This window comes from Myxine glutinosa, chromosome 1 (assembly GCF_964187855.1).
Source record: "Myxine glutinosa chromosome 1, kmMyxGlut1.1, whole genome shotgun sequence".
Taxonomy (NCBI): domain Eukaryota; kingdom Metazoa; phylum Chordata; class Myxini; order Myxiniformes; family Myxinidae; genus Myxine; species Myxine glutinosa.
Genome location: NC_136261.1, coordinates 444,386,962 through 444,412,840, shown reverse-complemented (window position 1 = coordinate 444,412,840; position 25,879 = coordinate 444,386,962). Strand labels below are relative to the sequence as shown.

The following is a 25,879-nucleotide window of genomic DNA, read 5'->3' as shown; positions in this document are numbered from 1 at the left end:
AACAAACTTCTCTGTTTCTTAAAATACACAGTTTTGTTCAAAAAGGGTGACTTTTTATTAGAAAGGGGATTCTTGTGTGTGTGTGTGTGTGTGTGTGTGTGTGTGTGTGTGTGTGTGTGTGTGTGTGTGTGTGTGTGTGTGTGTGTGTGTGTGTGTGTGTGTGTGTGTGTGTGTGGAGGCAATTTTAAACAATCCAGAGACACGTGATTGTTTAAAGCAGCTTCAAACACAATATGTTATTGTTGCAATTGACAAAGCAAATAATAATATTGCATTTGTATGTAAAACATTCTACATTCAAACACTTTTGGAAGAATTGGGCTTGGACACGGGAATTTCAAAGACCTACAAAATAAGTAACGATAACAAAACAGACTTGATACAACACCATACAAATCACTCAACGGTGAGAAGACTGTTAGTTCCGGATAAACACCATAAATTACCATTCATTTACTGGATCCCAAAAATGCACAAACACCCTTGTAAGATGAGGTTCATCATCGCAAGTAGAGAATGTAGTTTGAAACCTTTGTCGGGCAGTATTACAGCGGCAATGAAACTAATCTATAAATGTTAAAAAAACTACCATGAAAAAGTGAAGGTTTATTCTGGTATTAAGAAATTCTGGATCATTGACAATTCCAAACCGGTAATCGACAGTGTCCACAACATTAATAACAAGGGTAAAGCAAAATGTCTTTCAACCTTTGATATTTCCACATTGTACACAAACATTCCACATGACAAGCTGGTAACCGCATTAGACAGAGTAATAGATAAAGCATTTGCAGGAGGTAATAGAGTATACATTAATGTATATCAAAACAGAGCACACTGGTCTGTAAAGAATAATCAATATTCATGTCGTTTTTCAAAAAGTAAACTCAAAGAAAGTATTCGATTTCTGCTAAACAACAGTTTCTTTGCATTTGGCAACAAGATACTCCAGCAGACAGTGGGCATACCCATGCGCTCAGATCCGGCCCCTTTCTTTGCAAATTTGTTTCTGCACATGTACGAGTTTGATTGGGTCCAGAACATGTGCAGGAATAAATTAACAACTGCACGAAGATGCGGAAACATCTTCAGGTTCATTGATAATTTGTTGGCAATTAATGATGGATTTATATTTGAGCAGCTTCATGATGACATATATCCAAAATAACTTGAATTAAAAAAGGAAAACCAAACTTCCACTTCAGTTTCCTTTTTAGAATTACAAATTGACATCCATAATAATAAATTTCACACCAAATTATTTGATAAACGAGATGCATTTCCATTCCACATTGTCCGAATGCCTTTCTTAGACAGCAACATTCCCAAAAAGCTATTTTATGGTGCGGTTGCAGGTGAAATAATTAGGACTGTAAGAGCAACCACACACAGCTCTGAACTGGTCAATAAATTACAACAACTAGTCAGACGTATGTTAGCGCAGGGAGCTACAGTCGGTCGATGAAAACAAGTTTTCTTTAAAATCACAAAACGACACCAAATCGAATTAGTGAAATACAATACGAATATAAAAAATATTATTCATGAGATCTTTATGTAAATACAGTACAATATAATAATTAAATATACTACAAATCAGTTGTTAGGAATCAGTGGTTGCTAGGATACGACAGCATGCCAAAAACCGTTATGAATGACAGTTTGAACATTCGAAGTGTACAATATAATATTATATTACAGTACAATATAATACAAGTACAGTACAATATAATATTATTCATGAGATCTTTATGTAAATACAGTACAATATAATAATTAAATATACTACAAATTAATGTTGCTAGGAATCAGTGGTTGCTAGGATACGGCAGCATGCCAAAAACCGTTATAAATGACAGTTTGAACATTCGAAATAGAGTTTGATCGAGAGGTAGGTGGTGTGGTCATGCTGTTTGGTCGATTGATGTATTTAATGGTAAGATGTGAATGATTTAATGATATTATCATATTATAGAGTGTGTAAGGAAAGTTATAAATATATGATAACACATTAAATCCTATTGTGAGTAAAGTTGGAATAAGTGATGTTGCATTGATGGGTTGACTGACTGCCTGGACGCAACTGAGGTTGTGGATCCACTGATTTACCATCAATTGATGTGGATCTATGATCGAGGTTGTGGATCCGCTGTTTGGAGAGGTGCTGGGCTGAAAGGATTGAAACCTCGAGGAAGAACGGTGCCCAGCTGATGATCCGTGCAGTCGGGAAACAAATAAATTGCTTACAGGTTAAGGTTCTTGCTTTAGGTGGAGAAACTATGTTTGAGGTTTACAATTTAAATAAAGTTGAATTGGGATGTTGTAAAATTAACATCATTTAAAACAATCCTTTAAATTATTTAAGTTTAGGAACAACCGATACTGTACAATTAATTGTGTGTGTGTGTGTGTGTGTGTGTGTGTGTGTGTGTGTGTGTGTGTGTGTGTGTGTGTGTGTGTGTGTGTGTGTGTGTGTGTGTGTGTGTGTGTGTGTCTGTGAATGAAAGAGAGGGATAGAATTGTGAGGAACAGAAATGAAAAAACGAGATGTTTGTGTGTGTATATATCTATGTGTGCGTGTATGTATCTATGTTTGTATGCGTGTGTGTGTGTGTGTGTGTGTGTGTGTGTGTGTGTGTGTGTGTGTGTGTGTGTGTGTGTGTGTGTGTGTGTGTGTGTGTGTGTGTGTGTGTGTGTGTGTGTGTGTGTGTGTGTATTGTTGCAGATCTCACCGTCGGCCCTTTTCCCCTTACCAAGGGGGGATTAATCCCCTTGTCTGTGACTGACCGACGTGAGTCCTGAAGCTGCCCAGCTCCCTCCAGAGAGGCAGGTGAGCAACCTCGTTCACGACCGCGGACAAGATGTTAATTGCCGAGTGGATTAGCAGCCGCGGCACGAACCATTAGCAAGTAACTAGACCCAATTCTTAAACGTTGGCCAAATCGTGCCACAGATATTCAATTGGGAAAAGACAAGGACAAACGGATGTGACGAAACCAGAAGGTAAGGGCGAACAAATATAATTTATTACTACTATTTACAAGACCAAAGAAACCAAGGAAGAAGGAAAAATACGAAAAGAATTTACAGAAGAAGAAGACACAGTGCAATACTAGCTAACCTATACAAGCTTACTTATACCCCAGGACAAGACACACAAAACAGATGACAACCAGACTTACACGAATGGGGAATGAAGGCAGGAACGAATGGCTGGAAGGGGGAGAAAGGTTCAGCTGGAGCTTGCTCCCGCCCGGGACGTCGGGCTGGACCTCGTCGGCCACCGATGCCACCGCAATCTGGTTCCCGCGTAGCAGTGGGTCGAAGCTGCGTGTCACAGGGGGGCTGGACTATGGTGGTCTCAACTGCGGTGGTTTCAAAGCTGTGGTTGGTTCAAACACGCATCCCAGCTCCTCCTCAACTGGACTCCGGTGGACTGCTCACTCATCTCCCTTTCGGTGGACTCCTAGCTCATTGGAGGTCGCTCGCTTATCTCGGTCATCGGTCATCTGACTCCCCAGTCCTTCCGCACCCCCTTTTATGAGGCGCGTCGCTATCAAGCCGCCGGCCTCTTAGAAACGCCCATCGGTGAGCTCGCCTCGGCCTTGATTGGTCGCGAGGGCTCACCGATCCCGCCCCTCGATGAGGCGCTGGCAGGGCCACGCCTTGTTCCCGGCACTTAGCTGACTCCTCCCACCTTCTTCTCCGAGCTGGCTGCGTGCTCAATGGCGGCAAATGCAGTTGGCAATGCGAATCGCTGGTGATGTTGCCAATAACCCCACCCAAAGTTACTGGCACTTTGAAGATGCCATGGGGGCGTCGGAGGGATCTATCTTATTTCATTCGATGCAATGCAGTGTCAACTAGTGGGAAACAGAGCCTTAAACGACATAGAATAAGAAATAACTATTTAGAAGGGTATATGATTCTCTACATGCATGCGATGGATTAACTAAGGGGACGACCTATGATCTTTACACTTAAACGGAGGTATTTACAACAATTCTCAAATCCGCAACAATATATATATATATATATATATATATATATATATATATATATATATATATATATATATATATTATATATATATATATATATAATATATATATATATGTACTAGCAGAAGTACCCGGCATTGCCGGGCGGGGGAAGGGAGGGTAGGGGGGAGGGGTAAAGGGGAGGGGGAGGGGGGGGAGGGGTAAAGGGGAGGGGGAGGGGGGGGAGGGGCATTAATTAAAGGTGAACGCTCTGACTATATCCCACAATGCCTAAGATTGGGGGTGTTGATATCAGAAATGTTTCAGCCACACAGAACTAAAACATAAAAAACAACTTTTGTACACCTAGACGCACCAATTCTGGAGATTCGCCTGTTTTGATTAAAAAGTTTTTCCAAAATAACGTTTTTTACAAACTATGAAAGAGCATCTGGTCCAATATGTGCCTTATACAAAAAAATATAGTCACAACTTACAGCGTTCGTCATCTGTGCCCTAGAGTGCCTCGGGGTAAACCACATTGCGTGTCTGATTGTTGGGTGCCAGGATGGTGAGGTTTACTGCACTGCCGGTCCAAGAGGCAGCCACATACAGCTGACCATGTGAGAAGCAGGGGACAGAGAGGTCGACCCCTATTGTCTTGTAAGTCTGACCTTGAGCCTTATTGATGGTCATCACAAAGCATGGCTTGCAGGGAAACTGGAGTCTCCGAAACTGGAACGGCAGCTCAGAGTCTGACGGAATGAGCGGGATCCTCGACAGAAGGACGACCTCTCCTTTGTATGGTCCACAGGAGATGGTGGCCTCGATGACATTGGCATGTAGGCGAGTTATGATGCAGCGTGTACCATTGGTGGTCTTGGGTGGTTCCATGTTTCGCAGGATCATGATGGGCACACCGAGTTTCAACTTGAGGAGGTGTGGTGGCATTCCTGACAGCTCGAGAGAATTGAGAAGCTCAACAGGGTAAGTGACTGCCTCCTCGTCGCAGATGGCACTATCCACAGACTTGTATATCCTCTCATCGCCGGGAAACTCTCCCATGAGCCAGTTGTTGAGCTGGTTGACATTGGTGTTCAGCGGAGAAAGAATTGCACGCTCAGCCAGCTATTCGGACCAGACTCCATTTGTGGTCAAGCAAGGGTAGACTTCAGCCTTCAGCTCCTCCATTGTGGAGACGACCTTGCCTATTTCAGGAGGAATCTCGATCGTGTCTGGTTCGGCCGAAAATGGTATCAGTCCATTGCCTATTTCCAGGAGCAGCTTAGAAAAGACAGTGGCCCCTTCATCGCTAGGCAGGTGAGCTCGCATGTTGGTGGTCAGGTGCTTGACAGTCACATGGCGCCAGAGGTGGGACGTCCTCAGGCTGGCGTTGACAATGTTAGATCTGGTACCACTCTTGACCACTGGGAGGATCTGTCGGAAGTCTCCGCAGAGCAGTGTGGGAATTCCTCCCATAGGTTTCGCTACTCCTGTGATGTCCTGTAGTGTGCGGTCTACAGCTTCATAGGCTGACTTGTGAGTCATCGGGGCCTCATCCACAATGATGACAGCAGCATCCTTAATGACCTTGGCCAATGCTGTTCCACGCTTGATGCTGCATGTTGGCTGCTCTTTGAAGTGCGTGTCGAGTGGGATCTTGAAGGTGCTGTGCAGCGTTCGTCCTCCTTGGAGCAGTGTTGCGGCAATTCCACTGGGCGCAGTAGCAAGAGCAATCTTGCCTCGTGAGCGAATTTTCTTCAGAATCGTGTTGATGACGAAGGTCTTTCCTGTGCCTCCTGGTGCATCTAGAAAGATGAGGTTGCTGCTCTTGTTGCCATTGTTGATGTTACCTTGCTGCCCCAGTTCAAGGACTGCATTGTAGACCTGATGGTGTTCATCTGTCATTTACTGTTGGAGATCATCAGCTTGGACAGCCAACTGCTCTTGGTTGTAGTCGACTTCCCTGAAGTATTCTCTCTCAAGCCTATCTTCTGTGCCCCTCTCTGGGGTAGGTAGGTCATACGAACTGAGATGACGACCGCCCATCATGATCACCTTGTCTTCGAGAGAGCAAAGCGCAGGGTTGTAGATGTGCTCGTTGTAGTCAGCAGCGGGATTGTCAACATTGCGGCGGTGCTGAAATAGGTAGTCTTCAGCAAGGATTTCACGGAACGTATCCCATAGCGTGCGTGGATTGCAAGGAAAACATGCAGTAAGGATGACTGCCATGAGACTCCGGAGGTTTGGTGCAGACTGGCTGATGCTTGCCTCATCCATAGCAAGGTGGAGGGGCTGGTCGTTTTCCAGGAGTCCCAATGCGAGACAGGCTTCACGGAAGGACAACTCTTGACCATCCACTGTCCTTAGAGCAGCGAAAGAGGATGGGCCACATACTTCAGTCAGAAGAAGTCGAACGTAGTAACAGTCTCCCTGTCTCGGACTGATGCAGTAGATGCAGCCAATTGCTGGAGTCTTCCGTATTGCATGTGGTCCTTCGACCACCACTTCTCCCCGCTTGCGGCGGGTCCACGTCTTGTGCATCTTGTCCCACGTGTAGTACTCGGGCACCTTGTGGTATTTCAGCATCTTGGCAAAATCGTCATGATTGCAGAGGTCGAAGAAGGCAGTCAGTGTAGTGGCTGGTGGTGGTTGCTCTGCTCTCTGTATGGCATTGTCCATATGGAAGTAGACTCGCTGGCCATTCTCGAGGTGGACAACTGGGCCAATGACTGGAGGGAAATGCTCGGAAATTGGGTGCTCTAGGATCGTCCAGACTGCCTCACTGCTCCCAACGTAACGTGCATTCTGCAACTTAGCTACCTCATCCACTTGACGATTTCCGGCCTCCTCATTGGCTCGCTGCAGTTCAAACACTGCCTGATCGGTCCCCTTGGTGACATACTTTGTGATATACTTGATGCTCTTGATGCTGGAGCATATCTCAACGTTGATGTGGCAGTTGAATTGGCGGAGGAGGAACGGGTTGTAGGGTACCACCCACTGATTGGTGACTACCTGTACCACCCGTTTTCCCTGCTGGTGCATCTTCATCTCCCCAGTGTAACCACCATCTTCTGGCTTCAGACGTCGGTATTTGGGGTAGCTGTCATTTCCTTGCTCAGTGCTCTGGAGGAATGGCTTTGGGAAATCTTTTGAACACTTCCGGTCCTTCATGCAAGGGCTGTTCTGGTTGAGGTTTCCGCATGGACCATGGATCATATGTGCCATAACCATCATGTGCAGCTCAGGATCTTGTTCCTTGTCGGGAATCTCAGCCCTGATGACCATATCAATTTTTTCGGCCTTGACGTTGTCCTCTGGAGCGACCCATATGAGGATGTGGGCATGAGGAAGACCACGCTTCTGGTATTCAATGGTGTATAGGAAGGCTCTCATCGTCCCAAAAGCTCTCTTCTTTAGTAGCTCCATGAGCTTCTTGTGCTTTTGTCGAAAGACACGGGCAATGATGTCTGGCCGATCATGAGCTTCTTGTCCGGGCAAGAGGTTTTGCTGGACCTCGACCCATTTGGGGTTTGTTGTCATTGTTATAAAGAAGTCCGGCCTCCCCATGCGATGCACATAGGTCATGGCATCACTCTGCCTCTCATGCATCCACCTCGGGCCACCTGAGTACGTCGCAGGAAGGACCACCCTTTGCCCAACTTTGCGAGGGTCACCATCGCTGGCCATGAGACTGTCACGGAGGTTGCCGTAGTTATCAGCGAGTAAGGTCTTTTGCTCCCGACGAATAAAGCCCAGTCGCTCTGCCTCAATTTTAGAATATACATCTACCAGAAACTGCTGAAAGAGTCGTCACATCTGCAGTATGTGATTTCCCTCTCTCACCATGATGTGGTAGCTGTAGTACTGCAGCTGTGAGTTTTTGTCCATCATTTCCAGTAGCAGTCCTGGCCACCAGGTGGATAGTGTAGCCATCTGTTCCATATGGGAACACTATGGGGTACTGTAGTGCATCATAAGATGCATGCAGCTCACTTATCCTTTTGAGTGCCCCATCGCGACGTTTAAGGACAATATCTCTGGGTTCTGTTGGCTCATTGTCCATTAAGATGGCGACTTCTGGTGCAGACTGGGCATTGTAGCGGCGTGCATGCTCACCACGTGGTCACTTGTTTTCGCGGATGATTATGTGGCGCTCTTCCGAGTTATCTCCTTCTGCAAGCATATCTCTTGCAGTCTTCAGCTCACGGACCAGATGGTTATTCACGTGGAACCACTTTGTGAGCATTTCAATGATGTGTGGTTTGAGGCCGCTGTGGTTCCTGGCAGTCAGCTCTTTGGCATGCGAGTCCAGGAAGTACACCTGTAAGAACTTTGGCTGACCTTCTTCAGGCGGGAGCAAGCTGCCAATGCGGTGGAACACTTGACCTTGGATACAGAAGCTCGGGTTCCAGCCATGTATTTGAGCTTCCTTATGCCCGAAGCTCGTCATCGCAAAACTGCCATTATACGTTCGAATGTTGTGAAGGAAGTGCTTGCTGAGGAGACCTTCACCAGAGAGAAGTTCCTTCATAGACTAGTCAAATTTCTGGGAAACGTGAATTCATGAGGCATTTTTGAGTAAAAGCAAGCAAACCACTTTTTCTGGGGTAGTTTTTCGTGCTGAATACGAATCTGTTGTTTGCCAAGCCCAAAAATGCGTAATTAGGTCACTAATCAAGGTCAAAGGTCAATGAGTGCAAAATTCAAAATTTTTGAAAAAATGTTTTATTTTACATCACCTATCTGTACATTTCAATTATTTTACAGTATTTTGTCTGGTAAGGTTACTACAGCTTTTCACAATTATGAAAGTAAAGGGAATTGTGAAGGGAAAAAATCAGATTTTTGTGAATATATCCGTAATGAAGCAACTTTTCGTTTTTTGACATACTGTTTTAATTCACTTGAATTGTTGCCTTAAATACCATCAGTGAAGTGGTTTACCTGAGTCCTATATAATAGCAAGATTGTTTTCTACACTAAATGTCAAATTTTTTTTTTTTTTTTTTTTTTTTTTTTAATACAAGATCGAGGCTCGTGAAAGAGCGAAATATTTGACTAATTAGCCACTTAATTAAGGCTAACAGTCACAAGGCGCAAAGTGCACTTACATGGCACAAGGCGCAAAATGCACTTCATGGCAAACATGTTTGGAGTGCAGGCAGTTGATCATTATCACATGTATTCTTAATTGGACATGGTGGGACATGTATCACATGGACATACTGCTTCTACTCTTTCAACAATGGCTTGATGCCCTTAATGTCAGATATGAGATCAGGGCCGTCTCTCTGGACATATCTCAAGCTTTTGATACAGCCTGGTATCCCACCTTACACTCCAAACTGTCTGCGTATAGCATCAAAGGCTTACTGACTTCTTCTATTCTCGTAGCCAACGTGTGGCTCTCAACAGAATCCTTTCATCTTCTCTCTTTGTCAAGGCTAGTATGTCCTCAGGCAGTGTTCTGGGCTTGGTCCTATTCCTGATCTTCATCATTGTTGCTCTCTAATAACTCTCTGGAAAATCCCCTTTATCTATTTGCTGGTGACATCCTTCAGCCTTCAGAGAGGCAGGCTGTAGCCTCTTCCCTCTCTTCAGACTATGACAAAATCACCAGCTGGTCAAACTGACATGGTCAGTTGGTTGTCTGTCCACTGTTTTCTGGTGGGTGTCAGTTGGGGATAATTTGACCAATTGGACATGTCAGTTGGGGATACAACCCCTGATCAACTGTTATCACAGCGTAGCGGTTATTCAGGGCCCTTGCGACATGTAGTGCCCTGCGCACCATGGTGTTCAAAGTGGAATGTTCATGAGCTGGGGCTAGTATGATTGGCATATAGCCAATGGTAGTTTTGGGTGGTTCCTCCTTAGTGCTGTGCAACTGGTTGAACGTGGTCCAGGAATATCTTTCGCTTTCTCCTTGGCGAGATGCTAAGAATGCCATGTCCCGATGTTCACTGTCTTGAAGAGCACTGCCAGTATCTTTCTCCCTAAGAAACCATCCTGTTTCAACCTCACCAAACTCGGGAATGAGGGTATCCTTGTTGATGTATACCTCATGGATCTTTTCAACTGCTGTTGGTATATCCAACGTTGACGTATTGGATGGTTTGATGTCTCCAAGACCGCTTTCAGCAGATGGCCCCCTCTGCCAGGCAGCTAACTGAGTAGCGTGAAATGTATTTTTGCCATCTAGGGTAGAGTCATTGATGTCAATATTGTCGCCAGAAAAATGCACAAATCGTCCCGAAACCAGGTTGCTGGTTAACAACTGCCCCAGTTTCTTGATCAAGCGCTTTCAGAGTGTTTTCAGCCATGGCAGTGTCATACCTAAGAACCCGGTTATAGCTGATTATGTGCCCAGCATTATGGAATAGCTCAACTAATTTCTTTGATCGAGTTGACTGGTGCAGCGTCATACCCATTCCAACGTGTTTAGGCGGTGCCTTCTTGTCTCCACATACACCATAGACCATGTCTTGTCCAATGCTAAGGACCCTTGTCTTCTTCACCCAACCAGTTTCAGACATCTCACTTTCGTCAAACTCAGCATCGACACTACTTTGGCCTCCAAGCAAGATATTCACAAACATGAGTACAGATGGTGGTACACTTGCCAACTCTGCTTTTTCGCTTACATCGCAACCTTCGAATGCAGGATGTGACATGATATCACTGCGGAGTTGCAGAGCAACGTGCACTAAAGACAGAAAATGATCATCCTGTTGTCTAAATATGGGAATATAGTCTGCACTGTTCTGACCGCACACCATTTCTGAAAGAGGTATGTGACTGAAATGTCGTGGAAGAAGCAAAGTTTGTTTCTCTGAAGGCGTCAAATTTCTTAGCACAAGAAATTCATAAATGTCCCCAATGCAATTCGACAAAGTTTCTTTAAAAGTCCCCAGTCTACTAAGATACGATGTAGGAATTGTGCCGTCGCACTCACTGGCTAACTCTTTGTACCTCTCGAACACTGCAGATAGTTCAAATACGTGCCCTTTCTCAGCAGAGTGACGCAGCTCTTGACACAACCATGATATCGCCATGTCTGCTGATTTGCTTTCAGTTTCCGCCCTTTTGACATCCCTAAAGAATTTACTAAGACAGTTAACATGGTAACATGCCTCAGCTGAGATTAAATCATTCTCATTTGCAGTACGGACTAAGATGTTATGTACGAATTTAGCTTTTTCCGTAATTTCATTACTCATTTTGAAGGTTGTGACACGACTTGTCTTCTGCTTCTTGTCAAAGTTCTGGCAGAACATACACAATGTCCAGTTCATCTTAGTAGTACTACTGCGTAAAAACGGACATGCTTCAGCCGAAACACTCTTTCTTTCAGGATCTTTTTCGTTTTTCGATTGTTCCTTGGCTAGCTTAGCATTTATTTTCCCCTTGTGTGTGTATGCAGAGTAACATAGCTTATGCCATTTAAGTTTGGGGAGACTTTCTGGAGGCTCTGCAAAGAGAGTCGAAAGCCTGTCCACGGCTGATCGAAATTCATAGTGTCTAAGTTTGCATCGGAGCTCGGTCGCCTCTCTGATGGCAGCAATACCCTGGTTTGTCTGGTTGAAAATCGTATCTTTGACCTGGCTAGTTCCCTGACAAATGATACAAAGTTCAAACGACACATCCTCACGCTGTCGCTTGAGGCTGGCAATAGGTTCCATGGTTGGCCTGAGGGGAGAAACAGAAACCAAACTAAGCACCAGGCACGCATGTTCTGACCATGAAAACTACAACGTTGTATGATATACTGCAACAGCCCTTAAATGATCGAATAAGCGCAGGCAGTGTTGGCCCGGGTTTTAATCTTGTTCTCAAAGACACAAAGTAAAGCTTCTTCAAGACAAAACATCTAACCGATATCACTAATTCATTAGTGGTAGATGCATTAGGCACTCATCGTCAATGCCCATGCCCTGCCTGTCTTTTTGCTACTGTTAGGTAAATGTACATGTATGTAGGCCTGCCTATGATGTGAGATGTCAAGCATACATTACACATTTGTATGTACATGTATCTCACCAAAGAAGAATGCATTCCTTTACTTTCATTTGATTTTATATTTCATTTTTTAACAATCTTAAAAAGACCCTTACCTGTACTCCTGAAATGTTTAATGCCTGATGCCTAGGGTACGAACTAGATGGCTTATGCTAGGCTATTAGATTCATTCTTCATCATTAAGGGTCTATTGAAGAACACCCTGCTCTGTCTGAATGGAAATGATTTGACAAACATGGCAAATGCATTGGGGTCAGAAAGATGAAGCCACTTTCACTGTTGAGTGAAAGGGATGGTTTCAAGTGCAAGTAACTGTTACGTCATTGCAAGACTTTCGCACTCATTGACCTTTGACCTATGTTGTTTACCGGTGACATTTAGATTCTGTCTTTATAAAATCTATCTCTAGACCATCAATAGGAGCATAAAAACTCTGCCCCATTGTGCATTTAGAGGTTAAACTGCAAGCAAATTACGCAAAAACTAATTGTCGCCCCTTACAGAGATAAAGGCAAATGAGCATAGATGTGTCCTCACGTTTTCCTTTAAAAATAAGATTTTGAAAAGCTTTAGCAACCTTACTAGACAAAATATTGTAAAATAATTGAAATGTACAGATAGGGGATGTAAAATAAAGCATTTTTTCAAAAATTTTGAATTTTGCACTCATTGACCTTTGACCTTGATTAGTGACCTAATTACGCATTTTTGGGCTTGGCAAACAACAGATTCATATTCAGCATGAAAAACTACCCCAGAAAAAGTGGTTTGCTTGCTTTTACTCAAAAATGCCTCAATCATTCTATAAAGGCACATTTTCAGATTTTTTGACTAGGCTATCAGGAAGGGAGGAAGGGAGGAAGGGCAGGGAAAGGCTCAAGGACGACTTTCCCATTGTTGCAGCACACACCTTTGGTCTCTCCTTCGAACTTGTAAGCAGAGCAGTGAGTGCAGACGTGGTCCATTCGGCCGATGTCTGCATGAGTTGTTGGGTCAGCTGGGTCATACGTGAATGCCTCCCTTTTGTTACTTGGTGTCCGGGCCCGAGCCCGAGTTCGTGCTTCTGCAGTGCGGTGACGGTTTGCCTCGTGTCTTGCATCACACTCTTCCTCAGTCACGTTTACTCGCTGTTGTTGTTGCCGATGAGCCTGCTCATTGAGCCTGGTTGATCGCTCATCTTGTGTCGCATTTACTCGCAGTTGTTGTTGCCGATGGGCCTGCTCATTGAGCCTGGTTGATCGCTCATCTTGTGTCGCATTTACTCGCAGTTGTTGTTGCCGATGAGCCTGCTCATTGAGCCTGGTTGATCGCTCATCTTGTGTCTCATTTACTCGCAGTTGTTGTTGCCGATGAGCCTGCTCATTGAGCGTGGTTGTTCGCTCCTCTTCGGTCACCTGTTGTCTCTCAGTCTGTTTTCGCTTAGCTGAAGCTGTCGTCGGACCAATGCAGCTCTTCCTTTTTCGGGGCATTTCGGAGATTTTGATCAGAAACTGCGTGGAATTAGGCCTGGGTCAAAAAGAAGAAAATAGAAAATCATGAAGTGGAATTTAATTGAGAAACTGCGGAATCAGAAAAAGCGATCAGAAACTGCGTGGAAGTGGAAGTCGGAAGTCGGAAGTCATTGAATGTCGCATTGACAAATAAATGTAACATGTATGTTTCACTCTCTGTCACATGCCATTGGTCCCATGTCAATCAGATGAAGTTGAAAATTAACGTTACAAAATACGCTGATGACGTCATAATTTTAAAACCCGGCGGTTTTTTAAACATTTAAGGTGTGCTGTAGTTTCTCTGGGACGTACTGATTCCGAATAGGCCTTTGGTTTTGCTCTGCGATGAGAGTTATAAGAGGACAAACATCCAAACATACTTTATGCTTACCACCACTTAGTAAACACTATTCGGGCTGCTTTTGCAAGCCATGGCGTTATAGTAGACAGAGCTGCCTTTTTGTTTTCACGTACCCATTTTTCCATTGACTAACATTTTTTGTGCGATATAGTCACTCACCTCCCCCTGCTTCCTCGCTCCTTTAAACATTTAAGGTGTGCTGTAGTTTCTCTGGGACGTACTAATTCCGAATATGAAGTGGAAAAAAACAATTAACAGATGACGTCACAATTTTTTAACGCGACGTTTTTTAATTTTAAGGTGTGCTGTAATTTCTGAGACGTACTGATTCCGAATATGCCTTTGGTTTTGCTCTGCGATGAGTAGTTCTCGAGTTATAAGAGGACAAACAAACAAACAAACAAACATACTTTACTGCTTTATATATACATATATATATGTATATATGTGTGTGTGTGTGTGTGTGTTTGTGTGAAAATTGGCGTATTATTTATTTATCATTGAAAAAGGAACATATTGCATTTATCACTCATTTTGGGAACTCAAATGGTTAGTGTCATGTTCAAATTTGATGTGATGGTCGATAACATCTGGTGATGATCTCACGGCCGACACATTTTTGCAGGGCTTCGGTACCTCAAAATTTGGCCCAACACAACTGTGGACATTACTCATAATGATGCTGAAAATCAGGTTGAAGAATTAATACGTTTTAAATACGAACAAACTGCATTTTGTTTATCGTTCAAGACTTCATTCAAGATGATATAAAAGATTTGAAAAATAAAGAAGAAAAAAATTATTCAACCCAGATGGGACTTGAACCCACAATCCCCATCTTGAAAGTCTGATGCCTCATCCATTAGACCAATAAAGGGGCGCCAATTTGATTCATACAGCTGCATGAATAAGTAAATCTATTTTATTTGCCAGATGTAGGGCACCTTGTACACAAGATCAAGGCGGGTGAAAGAGCGAACATTAATCACACAAAAAGTGACACATACAACACAAAATAAGGGGAGCGGTAGACGAGATGGGGAGAGATGGGGAGAGGGGGAAGGACACAAACAGAACATTTGAGAGCAGGGACATCGAGAGAAATGTGGGAGGGGGAGGGCTTGGGGGGAGGTAGGAGAAGTATAAAACATATGAACACTGCAAGGACTTCCAGGAAAGAAGTTGGAATTTTAAATAAGTGCATTTGGGGTGAATTAGTGGGGGTAGAAAAGATCAAGGTTTTGGATGGGGGAAGATAAGAGATGGTGGTGAACAGCTGTTTAAAGATCTGGAGGGAGGAGTAGGATTGAAGGGAGTGGGGGAGCTTGTTCCAGAGGTGGGAGAAAAGGGGAATGAAAGAGTGAAGGTGAGCAGAGAGCCTAGATTTTGGCAGTTTAATCATAAGAGGGTTGCTGGCAGATCTTGTGTGACATGTGGAAATATTAGGGGGACAGAGCACAGGGAGAGCTGGGGGAGCAAGGCTGGAGAGGAGTCGGTAGAAGACAGAAAGACCACCAACCTGCCTGCGGTGAGTGAGTGAAAGGCCATCAGAGTTAGCTTCATCGCAGGAGATTCCAATGATTCTGAAAGCTTTGGTTTCAACAGCGTGAAGCCGAGCTAGCTGTGAGGCAGGAGCACAGTCCCAGAGGGGGTAACGGTATTCCATTGAGCTGCGGATGAAAGCCTTGTATGTGGTGAGGAATCTCAGGTGTGCCAAGGAAGGACTTTGCACGACGGAGGATGCACAGTCGGCGACTGGCTTTGGAGGCCAGCTTGGAAATGTGGTTTTCCCAAGAACGATCATGGCAGATAGTGAGACCCAAAAGCTTGTGCAACAGAACTTCTTGGAGAGGATTGTTGAGAAAGTAGATGGGAGGGTTTTCCAGTCGGTCTTTTCGGAGAGACATAGTAAGAGTGTGAGATTTGTCAGGATTGAAAGACATGTTCCACTTGTTTGACCAGTCTGTGATTTCGTCCAGGTCTGCAGAGAGTGAGGAGGCTGCAGACTGCCAATCTGAGGGATGAGGAATGGAGTGGCAGATAGTGCAGTCATCAGCAAAGGGATAGAGAGGATTTTCCAGAGAGTCGGAGAGATCATTTATGAAGACCAGAAATAGCACAGGGCCCAGAACACTACCTTGGGGAACTCCAGCCAGAACAGGAGGGGAGATGAAAGAAATCCATTCAGGGCCACACGTTGCCTACGACCAGAGAGGAAGTCCACAAGCCATGTGTGGAGATTTCCATGGATACCATAGGACAGTGGTTCTTAACGTTTTTAAAGGTGCCGAACCCTAACGAAACCCACCAAAAACTCGCGGAACCCCTCAAATTTGACCAAAAAATTAAGAAGAATTGCATCTTAATGCATTTTCTGTTCTTCTTTTCGGAAAGCGATCTGGGAAATGCATGGTTTTGTTTTGGCAAGGGCCACCCTCAAATCATTTTCGCATGCAAGCCAACTCCTTTTCTTGGTTTTAATGTCCACCAGTTTCGAAAAGACATGCTCACAGAGATACGTTGTGACGAACGGCATGAGGATCTCAAGGGCAATTTTAGCGATGTGAGGATACCCTTCCATTTGGCGGCACCAAAACGTTGAGAACGTTGTTGTGCTGAAGAGTCGTTGTTGAGTCTGGCTCTGCTGAAGTTTGATGAGGTCATCGAGGTATTGGTCATTGACATCTGCCGTTGCAACTTCGAAAGTAAACGGCTGCCGCACCCATGCTGGGTATTGCTCTTGGTCGGGGAAGTGGCCGTCGAATGACTTTCCCAGCTGATCCAAGTGCATGGCAATCGCTTGCTTCAGCTCCCCTGGTACAGCAGTGCCTCCAACTTCAGACTTATCTTCGATCCCGCTCACGCACTCGTCCAGTAGCGAAAACTTCGCAAAGTTGTCGTTCTCTGTTCGCCGCCTCCACAACGGTAACTTCTTTCGGAAATCGCTCAGCTTTTCTTCAGATTCGATGACATTCACTCCACCACCCTGCATCTGGCAATTGAGATGATTGAGTGCGTCAAAGATGACAGCCAAGTACGCCAATGCAAGGATGAACTCTGACTCTTGGAAGTGTGTTGCATGGCAATGCTGGTGTTCTCCCAAAAACAGAGCTAATTCTACATGCAAGGCAAAAACACAGCTCACTACCTTCCCTCGTGATAACCATCGAACGTTAGAGTGGTAGAGAAGGACTTCAAATTCATAGCCAATTTCATTGCACAGCTCTTTGAAGATGCGATGATTCAGAGCATGGCTTCGCATGTAATTCACAGTTTCAACGACGATTTTCAGAACATTGGCCAGTTTTGGAGGCAGGGTTTTTTATGCCAGCGCATGCCAGCGCATGTCTGTGCAGGATGCAGTGCATGACGATGATGTGTGGTGCATCAGCCTTCACCAGTGCTCCAATACCGGAGTTGCGTCCCAGCATGGCTGGAGCTCCATCCGAGCAAACTGCAGACACCATGTTCCACGAGAGGCCGTTGCTTCTGAAGAAGTCGTCCACAAGCTTCTTCACATCAACTGCCTCCGTCGTTGTTGTGAGAGGTTTGCAGTACAGAAAGTCTTCCTTGATCTCGTCTCATTTGACATAACGCACAAATAAGATTAGCTGGCTCAAATTCGAAATGTCGGTGGTCTCGTCGAGTTGAAGGCTGAATTTTGTCAGGCTTGCGACTAAATCTGCAACTACCTGGGTGAGGATTGCGTCGCTCATGTCGTCGATTCTGCATTTAATGGTGTCATTTGAGAGTGGAATGAGAGACAACTTGTTTTCAGCAGCTTTCCCCAGCATGATGTTGGCCATCTTTAATGCGGCCGGTTTAATGAGTGTCTCGCCAACGGTGTGCGGTTTGCCCTGCTTTGCTATCAGGTACGCAACTTCATACGACGCAGTGAGGATCGTTTTGTCAATTGGAACGAAGCCGAGAGTGGGCAAGGTAGCACTTGCGTCGACTTGGACTCTCTTCAATTTGAATTCATCCAGCATTGCGTGTTTGTACTGCCCCTCGCCGTGCAGTTTTTTTTAAGTGTTCCCGTAGTTTTTCTGTTGCGAGGTTGGAGTTGCTCAACTTGACATTGCAAAGCATGCATTGAGGATGCTGACTTCCATCCCGTTCCGTCAAACACGTGAACCTGTACCGCACATAATCCTCCAACCACTTCCTTTTTTTGCTCGACATACTGCAAAAAAAAGAAAAAAGTAACAAACTGATCTTAATTGAGTTCGGGCAAATAATTATATGACAAAAATTAAAAAAGGAACATGCTTAAATATAATCAGTACCCCTCTGAAAACTGAGAAATTATAACGAAGAAAACATAACTTATAGTTACGATGACGCGATTTATTATCTACTCAAATCTGTCACCTCAAATCCCATTATAATATTACAAAGAAAACTGCGAATTGTTAGTTTTGAATTGCGACCAAAGGAGTTATATCACCTCCACCTAATTTTCTGAGTAATTCATACGTATTTTATAATCACCAGCCACTTTTGACTTTAATATAACTCTGAACCCGCCCTGCATATCCACAAACATTTCCAACTTACTTTTCAAATTTTAATCAGTAACTCCAAAGTAAGGCGCGACCAATGACGCACGGCACATGGCAAGCTAATCGAGGCTATTCACTGGAATTTCCGAACACTTGCAAAGTCCAAAATCCAGTAAGTAAGTAAGCAAGTAAGCACCATCAACAGAATAATTAGCAAGTTGCTCATTGATTCAACTTACTACAGTCAGTGTGAAGCAACTTATCTTAAACACAGACCAGAGAAACCATGAATGGGATGGGAATACAATTACAAATAACATTTCCATTCGTTCGTAACATACATAGCAAAATAATAATAATATTAATAATAAGCGTAATTACACTTAGATTCAAAATTGATACAAACTAGAAACAAAAAAAAAACAAATTGGAATGCTTTTCAGAGGACCTCCGCCGAACCCCTGAGACTGGCTCACTGAACCCCTGGGGTTCGGTCGAACCAAGGTTAAGAACCACGGGAGTAGTTAATGCATGGTATGGTCTCCTTGAAAGGCAGTGACAACAGAACCAAGAGATAAGTTTAAATTATGATTATATAGGTACCTGGAAGCTTTAGAGATAGAAGAGTATCGGGATATTGGCAAGACGTTTGTGACTTGAGTAGGGATTGGGTGATTGTGTGCATCTGAGTGAAGTGGAGTGACGTGTCTGTGGGAGGTCTCGTCAAGGGATTGTGTGTGTTTGATGTTGTGTGTTTGTCATCCAAGAACAGCCATCGCCAAAACCTATCCCCTCCCACATTGCTCCCCTGCCCCCACCCACCTCTGAAAAAATAACACAAAATATTGCTTTTTCTCTTTTTTTATTTAAACAATTACAATAATTGTATTTCCCCATTTGTATTTGATGCGCTTGGTATATCCCTGGTCGTGCCACATCATCTCAGGCACATGTCTCCCCTCATTCCCCAAATGAAATTGCATCGTTTTGGCAGATAATCTTGGTCTGGTGTTGGTGTGGTGCAGCATAATGAGCCGAATAGACTCCTAATTTACTCGGGGTTTATTTTTGTTTCTGTATATAAAAACTCACATTCATTAGATGCTGATTGATAAGAAAACTTACAAAATGGGACACGGCGGGTGATCAAACTATGCAAAAGCCCGCATTTATTGGATAATAATTGATTGGATTGTCAACGGAAACAACTCACAAAAATTCCAAACAGAGGAAAGAAAATAACATGTATAACTTTTCTGTGATTAACATAAGCATTGTATCCTTGGCAGGTTATCCGTGAAATGGAGAGCTTCTTCGAATGGCTCAAGTCCCGAGGCCTGAGAGCAGAAACAGCCCAAGCAGTGATAGATAAGCTTGGAATTGAGAATCGGAAGGTTATTCGGGCTTGCACTGAGTTGGATGCATTGCGAACCGAGATCCTCTCTCTCTCCAAAGAGAAATTACAATTTGCAATGTATGCTGACTTCTGTAAATTTATGAATTCTTTTTCGAAGCTGCAAGATGTCCAGATTGCAGGTTCTTCTCTGTTGGGAAGTATTTTCATCAACTTGGAGAATGTTATTCGGGAACTTTCCAGTTTCTGTGAAAAGATTTTTGGATCCCAAAATGTGCACCGGGACAACGTTTCAGGTTTCTCTGGAATCGGGTTCAGTGATGTCTGCAGCCTCCGCTCTCAGCCTGAAGCATCAATACCCATGTCTGGTATGTGACTTTTTTAATACAACATCGCATGTCAACAAATATCTTGATCTTCTCCCATTGTTTGTTTTTTTTGTATACTTTTAACTTGTGTAATCTCTTTTGGTGCAGTTTTATATTGTCTCATATTAATGGATTTTTTGATGTAGGGTACAAGGTAAATTTTAGGTCACCTGGAACATATTTCTGGGGAGCTTATGTAATGGCATGTCATCACTCCGTCCGAAAACGTGCAATCTCTTCTCCAAAACTGTTGATGGGATTGTGACCAAACTTGGCTAAAATTATATTTTCTGTGTTGGAACCCAAGTTTGTTCACGGCATTAAAAAAAATGGAGGTCTCAGGGAGTCTACCGTGGGTCAAAGAGGGTCCAGGTTTGACCCAACGCATCCCCCCAAATTAGAACTACACAGATGATTTCGATGAAACTTTATCACAACCTTCATCACCCGTGATGTACCAAAGTTTGTTCACGCCCTGAAGTGCTTACTTCAACTATTGATAAAGTCAACCTCTTTGCTGAGCTTTTGCTACAAACTCCACACTTGAAAACTACAGACAAACATTGCCTGTTTGTCCTTCCCGTATTTATACCAGGCTTTCCACTATCATCAGCACACCCAGGTAAGTTGCTAAGATTATTCAAAGGCCTGACATTCGAAAATCTACTGCATCAGATAGAATCCCGACAATTGCTTTGAAGATGTGTTCACTTGAACTATCTTCTGTTCTCTCAAAGCTCTATTGCTTGTGCATGTCAATGTATGTATTTCCACTTAGCTGGAAGCAGGCTTCTGTCGTCCCTGTCTTTAAAGTCTCCGGTGAGTAATCAGATCCTTCTAACTATCGGCCTGTTTAGCCTTCTACCCATTATGACCAAAGTCTTTGAGTCCTTGATAGAACAACTTATGACTCTTCTGGAAACCCACAACCTCCGAACTGATGTTCAGTATGGCTTTAGACAGTCAAGGTCTACTGGTGATGTTCTATCCTGAATCACTGAATAAGTGAATGGAGCTTTGGATAATTGTGGAAAAACCAGGGCTGTTGCTCTCGACATCTCAAAGGCTAAAATAATCTGGCATTTCTTTCAAATTGCTTAATACAATCACTGACTTCATTCTAAATCGTCAAATATCTGTGGTTGTGGTACATGAGGGACAGTAATCCCCTTTCCGTAATACGAATGTGAGTCCTCAGGTGTCTGTCTGTCTGTGTTGGGTCCAATATTGTTCATGTTATATACTGTTGCGGAATTCCAACGTCGGCCTTCCCCACTTACCAAGGGGGGATTGGTCCCCTCGCTTATATGACTGACCGACGTGGTCCTGGGGGATATGATGCCACGGCCGGTCGACGCTGGGTAGGGTATTAGGCCTAAACCGTCCTATTACCTATTAAAATACCAGCGCCCCCCGACACGCGAGGAAATACTCCCCCCGCTCACGGTCGCAGCCTAATGGATTAGTTGCGCCGAGCGAAGCGAACTGCACCGTGAGCCGGTTACCAAGACTGACCCGATTAATCTTCGTCGGCCGAATCGCGCCACGGGCCCTCAATGGGGGAAATCACTAAGGCGACCAAATGTGAAGAAGAAGACGAAGGTAGGAAGAACAAATATAATTTATTACTATTATTTACAAGACCAAAAATAACCAAGGAGAAAGAAGGATAAGAAAATAATGACAGAAGGGAGCAAGGAGACAGTGCAATTATTAGCTTACCTATTAACAGTCTTAATTAATATACCCCAGGACAACGTGAAAGACAGACGAACGGTCACACTTACACGGGGAATGATGGCAGGAACGGGTGGCTTGGAGATGGATGGCTTGGAGAGGCAAGGAAGGTTCAGCGGGGACTGGGCACGGTCGGGTCGGAAGGCACCGCCGTCAAAAAGTCGAGCCGTGGTCGTGCGAAATCCCGCGGTTTCAAACTGCGTGGGCGAAGTTCCTCTTTACGCACTGCTGCATCGCGCGCTCCTGGCGTTGCCTCAGTCCATATTTTCTCTTCTGCGCGGCACGTATCTCAGCTGCATGGACTCATCTGCTCATTTCCGTAGCTCATCCCATCTGCGTAGATCATCTGCATAGCTCATCTCATCTCAGGTGGGGGCGTCTCCCGCGGGTTATATAAGCCCCACCCTTGAACCTTCGCGAACCTCCCAGATCGTTCTCTCTCCGCCCGCTCAAGCCAAACCCCTTCGTGCTGGGTTGTTTGAGCGGGGCCGACTCACTCCTCCTTTCTATGATGAGGTGCTGAGACATGCCTTTCTTCTTCCCACCGACCGCGTGCTCAATTGAGTCCATTTGCGGCGAAAACCATCCAAACCTGACACTTTGCAGATGGGACCTACTCTTATTTAATTCGGTGCAATGGAGAGTCAAACTATTGGGAAACACAGCCTTAAACTACATAGAATAAGGGAATAACTATTTAAAAGGACATATGGTGCCCTGCGTATATGTTTATGGAATTAACTATGAGGACGACCTTCGACCTTTCTTTACATTACGGAGGGTGACATTTCCACACAACAAAACCATAATTCTCCCATTCCTTACACTTCCTCAAATCCGTTACAATATCAATGATCTGCCTGATTGTATCTTTTTCAATTAAGCATTTACGCAGATGACTCAATAGATGGACTCAACAGGTGGACCCAGATGGAATTAAAGGAAGATGGAAGAGATATATGGAAATACTGTTGAATGCAGAGAATGAATGGGATGGTAACATAGAGAGTAACCCAGTTTTAGGACCGGCAGAGAAGATAACCGAGAAGGAAGTTGAGGAAGCGATAAAAGCAATGAAGAGACGAAAAGCGGGAGGGTAAACGAGAGTTGTGGGAGATATGTTGAAGGCAGTGGGAAATTGGGGTGTGAAGAGGATGACAGAGATCTGTAATCTGGTGGTGAAAGAAGGCCGCATTCCAGTGGATTGGGAACTGAGTACCCTCGTCCCTCTATACAAGGGGAAAGGTGATTCTCTGGTCTGTGGCTCGTATTGAGCGAAAAAGTTATTGGAGCATGGAATGAAGGTATTGGAAAGGGTGTCGGAGAGGAGGATAAGGAAGAAAGTGAAGATTGACGAAATGCAGTTTGGATTTATGCCAGGAAGAGGAATGACAGACGCGCTTTTTATTGTGAGGCAGTTGCAGGAGAAGTACATGGAGAAGAGGAAGAAGTTGTTTCTTGGGTTTGTTGATCTGGAGAAAGAATTCGATAGGTTTCCACGTGAAGTAGTGACATGGGTATTGAGGAAGTTAGGAGTGGAGGAATGGTTGATCAGCGTAGTGATGGCAATGTACAAAAGAGCGCGCACAGCTGTAAGGACGAAGGACGGGAACAGTGGTGAGTTTGAGGTGAAGGTGGGAGTGCATCAGGGGTCGGTACTAAGTCCACTACTATTTGAAGCTATGATGGAGGTGCTGGCTCGGAACGTAAAGGAGGGTTTACCATCAGAGTTCTTGTTTGCAGATGATCTGGTGTTGATTGCAGAAAGTATGGATGGACTGAAGGAGAAGATGAACAAGTGGAAGGAATGTATGCAGACAAAAGGTCTGAAGGTGAATATCGGAAAAACGAAGGTGATGGCAAGTGGTAAAGCATGTGGTGAGGTGGAGAGAACTGGGAAGTGGCCGTGTGCTGTTTGCAGGAAGGGTGTCGGAGTGAAATTCCATTCAATGTACAATGTGCGCTGAGTGGGTTCATCAAAAATGTAGTGGTTTGAGAGGGTCATTAACAAGTGTGGCAGCTACATTCAAGTGTAAGGTGTGCACAGCTGGAGCTGCAGATGGAGGAAATGTTGAGTTGGATCTTGGAGACGGCATGAAGCTGGAAGGTGTGAAAACATTTTGTTACCTAGGAGACGTGCTGAATGGAGAAGGTGGATCAGACTCGGCAATGGTTGCTGGAGTGAGGTGTGCAAGGAAGAAGTTTCGGGCCCCGGATGTTTGAGGTCCATACCGTTAATGAGGAGAGAGGGGGAGCATGGGGTGCAGGACAGGGGAGGGGAGGGGTAAGTAGTATATAAATGTTGCTCCTAGGTCACTCTCTTTTTCCCATTGACTTACATGTTAATTTTCCTCTCCCCTCATTTACCCTAAACACCCCTATTTCTCTCACCCTCATTTTCGCATTGACTTACATGTTAATTTCTCTCTCACCCTGATCTTTACGAACCTTTTGGCCTTTTACTCTCATTTTCCAAAACACCTTTTCTCTCTCACCCTAACCCGCGTTTGCAGGGAAAATGGCCTTAAAATGCCTGTTTTTGTTGTTGTTGTTGTACTCAACACGATATACTACCGACTCAGGAACCTTGTCTCCTCCTACCCATGAGCAGTTGCGTCGAGAGCCAGCATGGGCCCCGAGGCAAATAACCTCGGGCTCCCACCCCCACCCTTTTTTTTTCGTTTTATTTTTGTATACAAGATCGATGCTCGTGAAAGAGCTAAGATGAATCACACAAAAAGTCAAACCGACACATAAAACACAAAAATAAGGGGGAGCGGTAGACAAGTTGGGGAGAGAGGGGGAAGGACACAAACACAACATTTGAGAGCAGGGACATCGGGAGAAATGTGGGAGGGGGAGGGCTTGGGGGGAGGTGGGAGAGGTATAAAACACATGAACACTGCAAGGACTTCCAGGAAAGAAGTTGGAATTTCAGAAAAAGTGTATCTGGGGGAATTAGCGGGGGTATAAAAGATCAAGGTTTTGGATGGGGGAAGATAAGAGATGGTGGTGAACAGCTGTTTTAAAGACCTGGAGGGAGGAGTGGGATTGAAGGGAGTGGGGGAGTTTGTTCCAGAGGGGGGAAAAAGGGGGAATGAAAGAGTGAAGGTGAGCAGAGAGCCTAGATTTTGGCAGTTTAACCATAAGAGGGTTGCTGGCAGATCTTGTGCGACCTGTGGGAATATTAGGGGGACAGAGCACAGAGAGAGCTGGGGGAGCAAGGCCGGAGAGGAGTCGGTAAAAGACAGAAAGACCATCAACCTGCCTGCGGTGAGTGAGTGAAAGGCCCTCGGAGTTAGCTTCATCGCAGGAGATTCCAATGATTCTGAAAGCTTTGGTTTCAACATCGTGAAGCCGAGCTAGTTGTGAGGCAGGAGCAGCGGCCCAGCTGCAAGAACAGGAAGGGGAGATGAGAGAAACCCATTCAAGGCCACACGTTGCCTATGACCAGAGAGGAAGTCCGCAAGCCATGAGTGGAGTTTTCCATGGATACCATAGGAGGAGAGTTTGGTGAGCCGAGCTGGGTGCCAGACCGTATTGAAGGCACGTGATATGTCAAGTGAGACAGCTCTGATTTCCTGTTTGGCATTGAGGACCTCCATCCATTGTTGAGACAGCAGAAGCAACATGTCCAGAGTAGAATGACCTGGTCTGAATCCAAATTTATGATCAGAGATCAAGCCATTGGAGAAGAGGAAGGATTTGATATCCAAAGCAATGATGGATTCCATGACTTTGCTGATAATTGGAAGCAGGCTGATTGGTCTGTAGTTGCAAGGATCTGTTTTTGCACCTTTTTGTGTAATGCCGTAATGTTTGCTGATTTCCAAGATGCTGGCAGATGACCTTGAGCAAAAGAGAGGGTGAAAAGAACAGAGAGAGGGTGAGATAGAGAGCGGCAGAGCAGGATTTTAGGATCCGTGGGCTGATGCTGTCTGGTCCAGTTGCAGAATCAGAGTCGAGGTTTTACGTAAACTTCTCCACCTTGTCAGGAGAGAAGGACACAGAGTCCAGGAGCAGTTGGGTTCGACTGGGAAAGGTGGGAACAAAGAAAGT

General features: G+C 44.6%; 1 protein-coding gene across 1 annotated transcript in view; it reads left to right on the top strand.

Moving 5' to 3' along the window:
- LOC137418565 (uncharacterized) overlaps positions 1-25,879 on the top strand; it is a 65,959-nt gene that overhangs the window by 14,876 nt on the left and 25,204 nt on the right. Inside the window, exons 4-5 of the mRNA XM_078767173.1 lie at positions 6,073-6,080; positions 24,545-24,560. Of these exons, the coding sequence (XP_078623299.1) occupies positions 6,073-6,080; positions 24,545-24,560 (24 nt within the window). The remainder of the gene's footprint in view (positions 1-6,072; positions 6,081-24,544; positions 24,561-25,879) is intronic.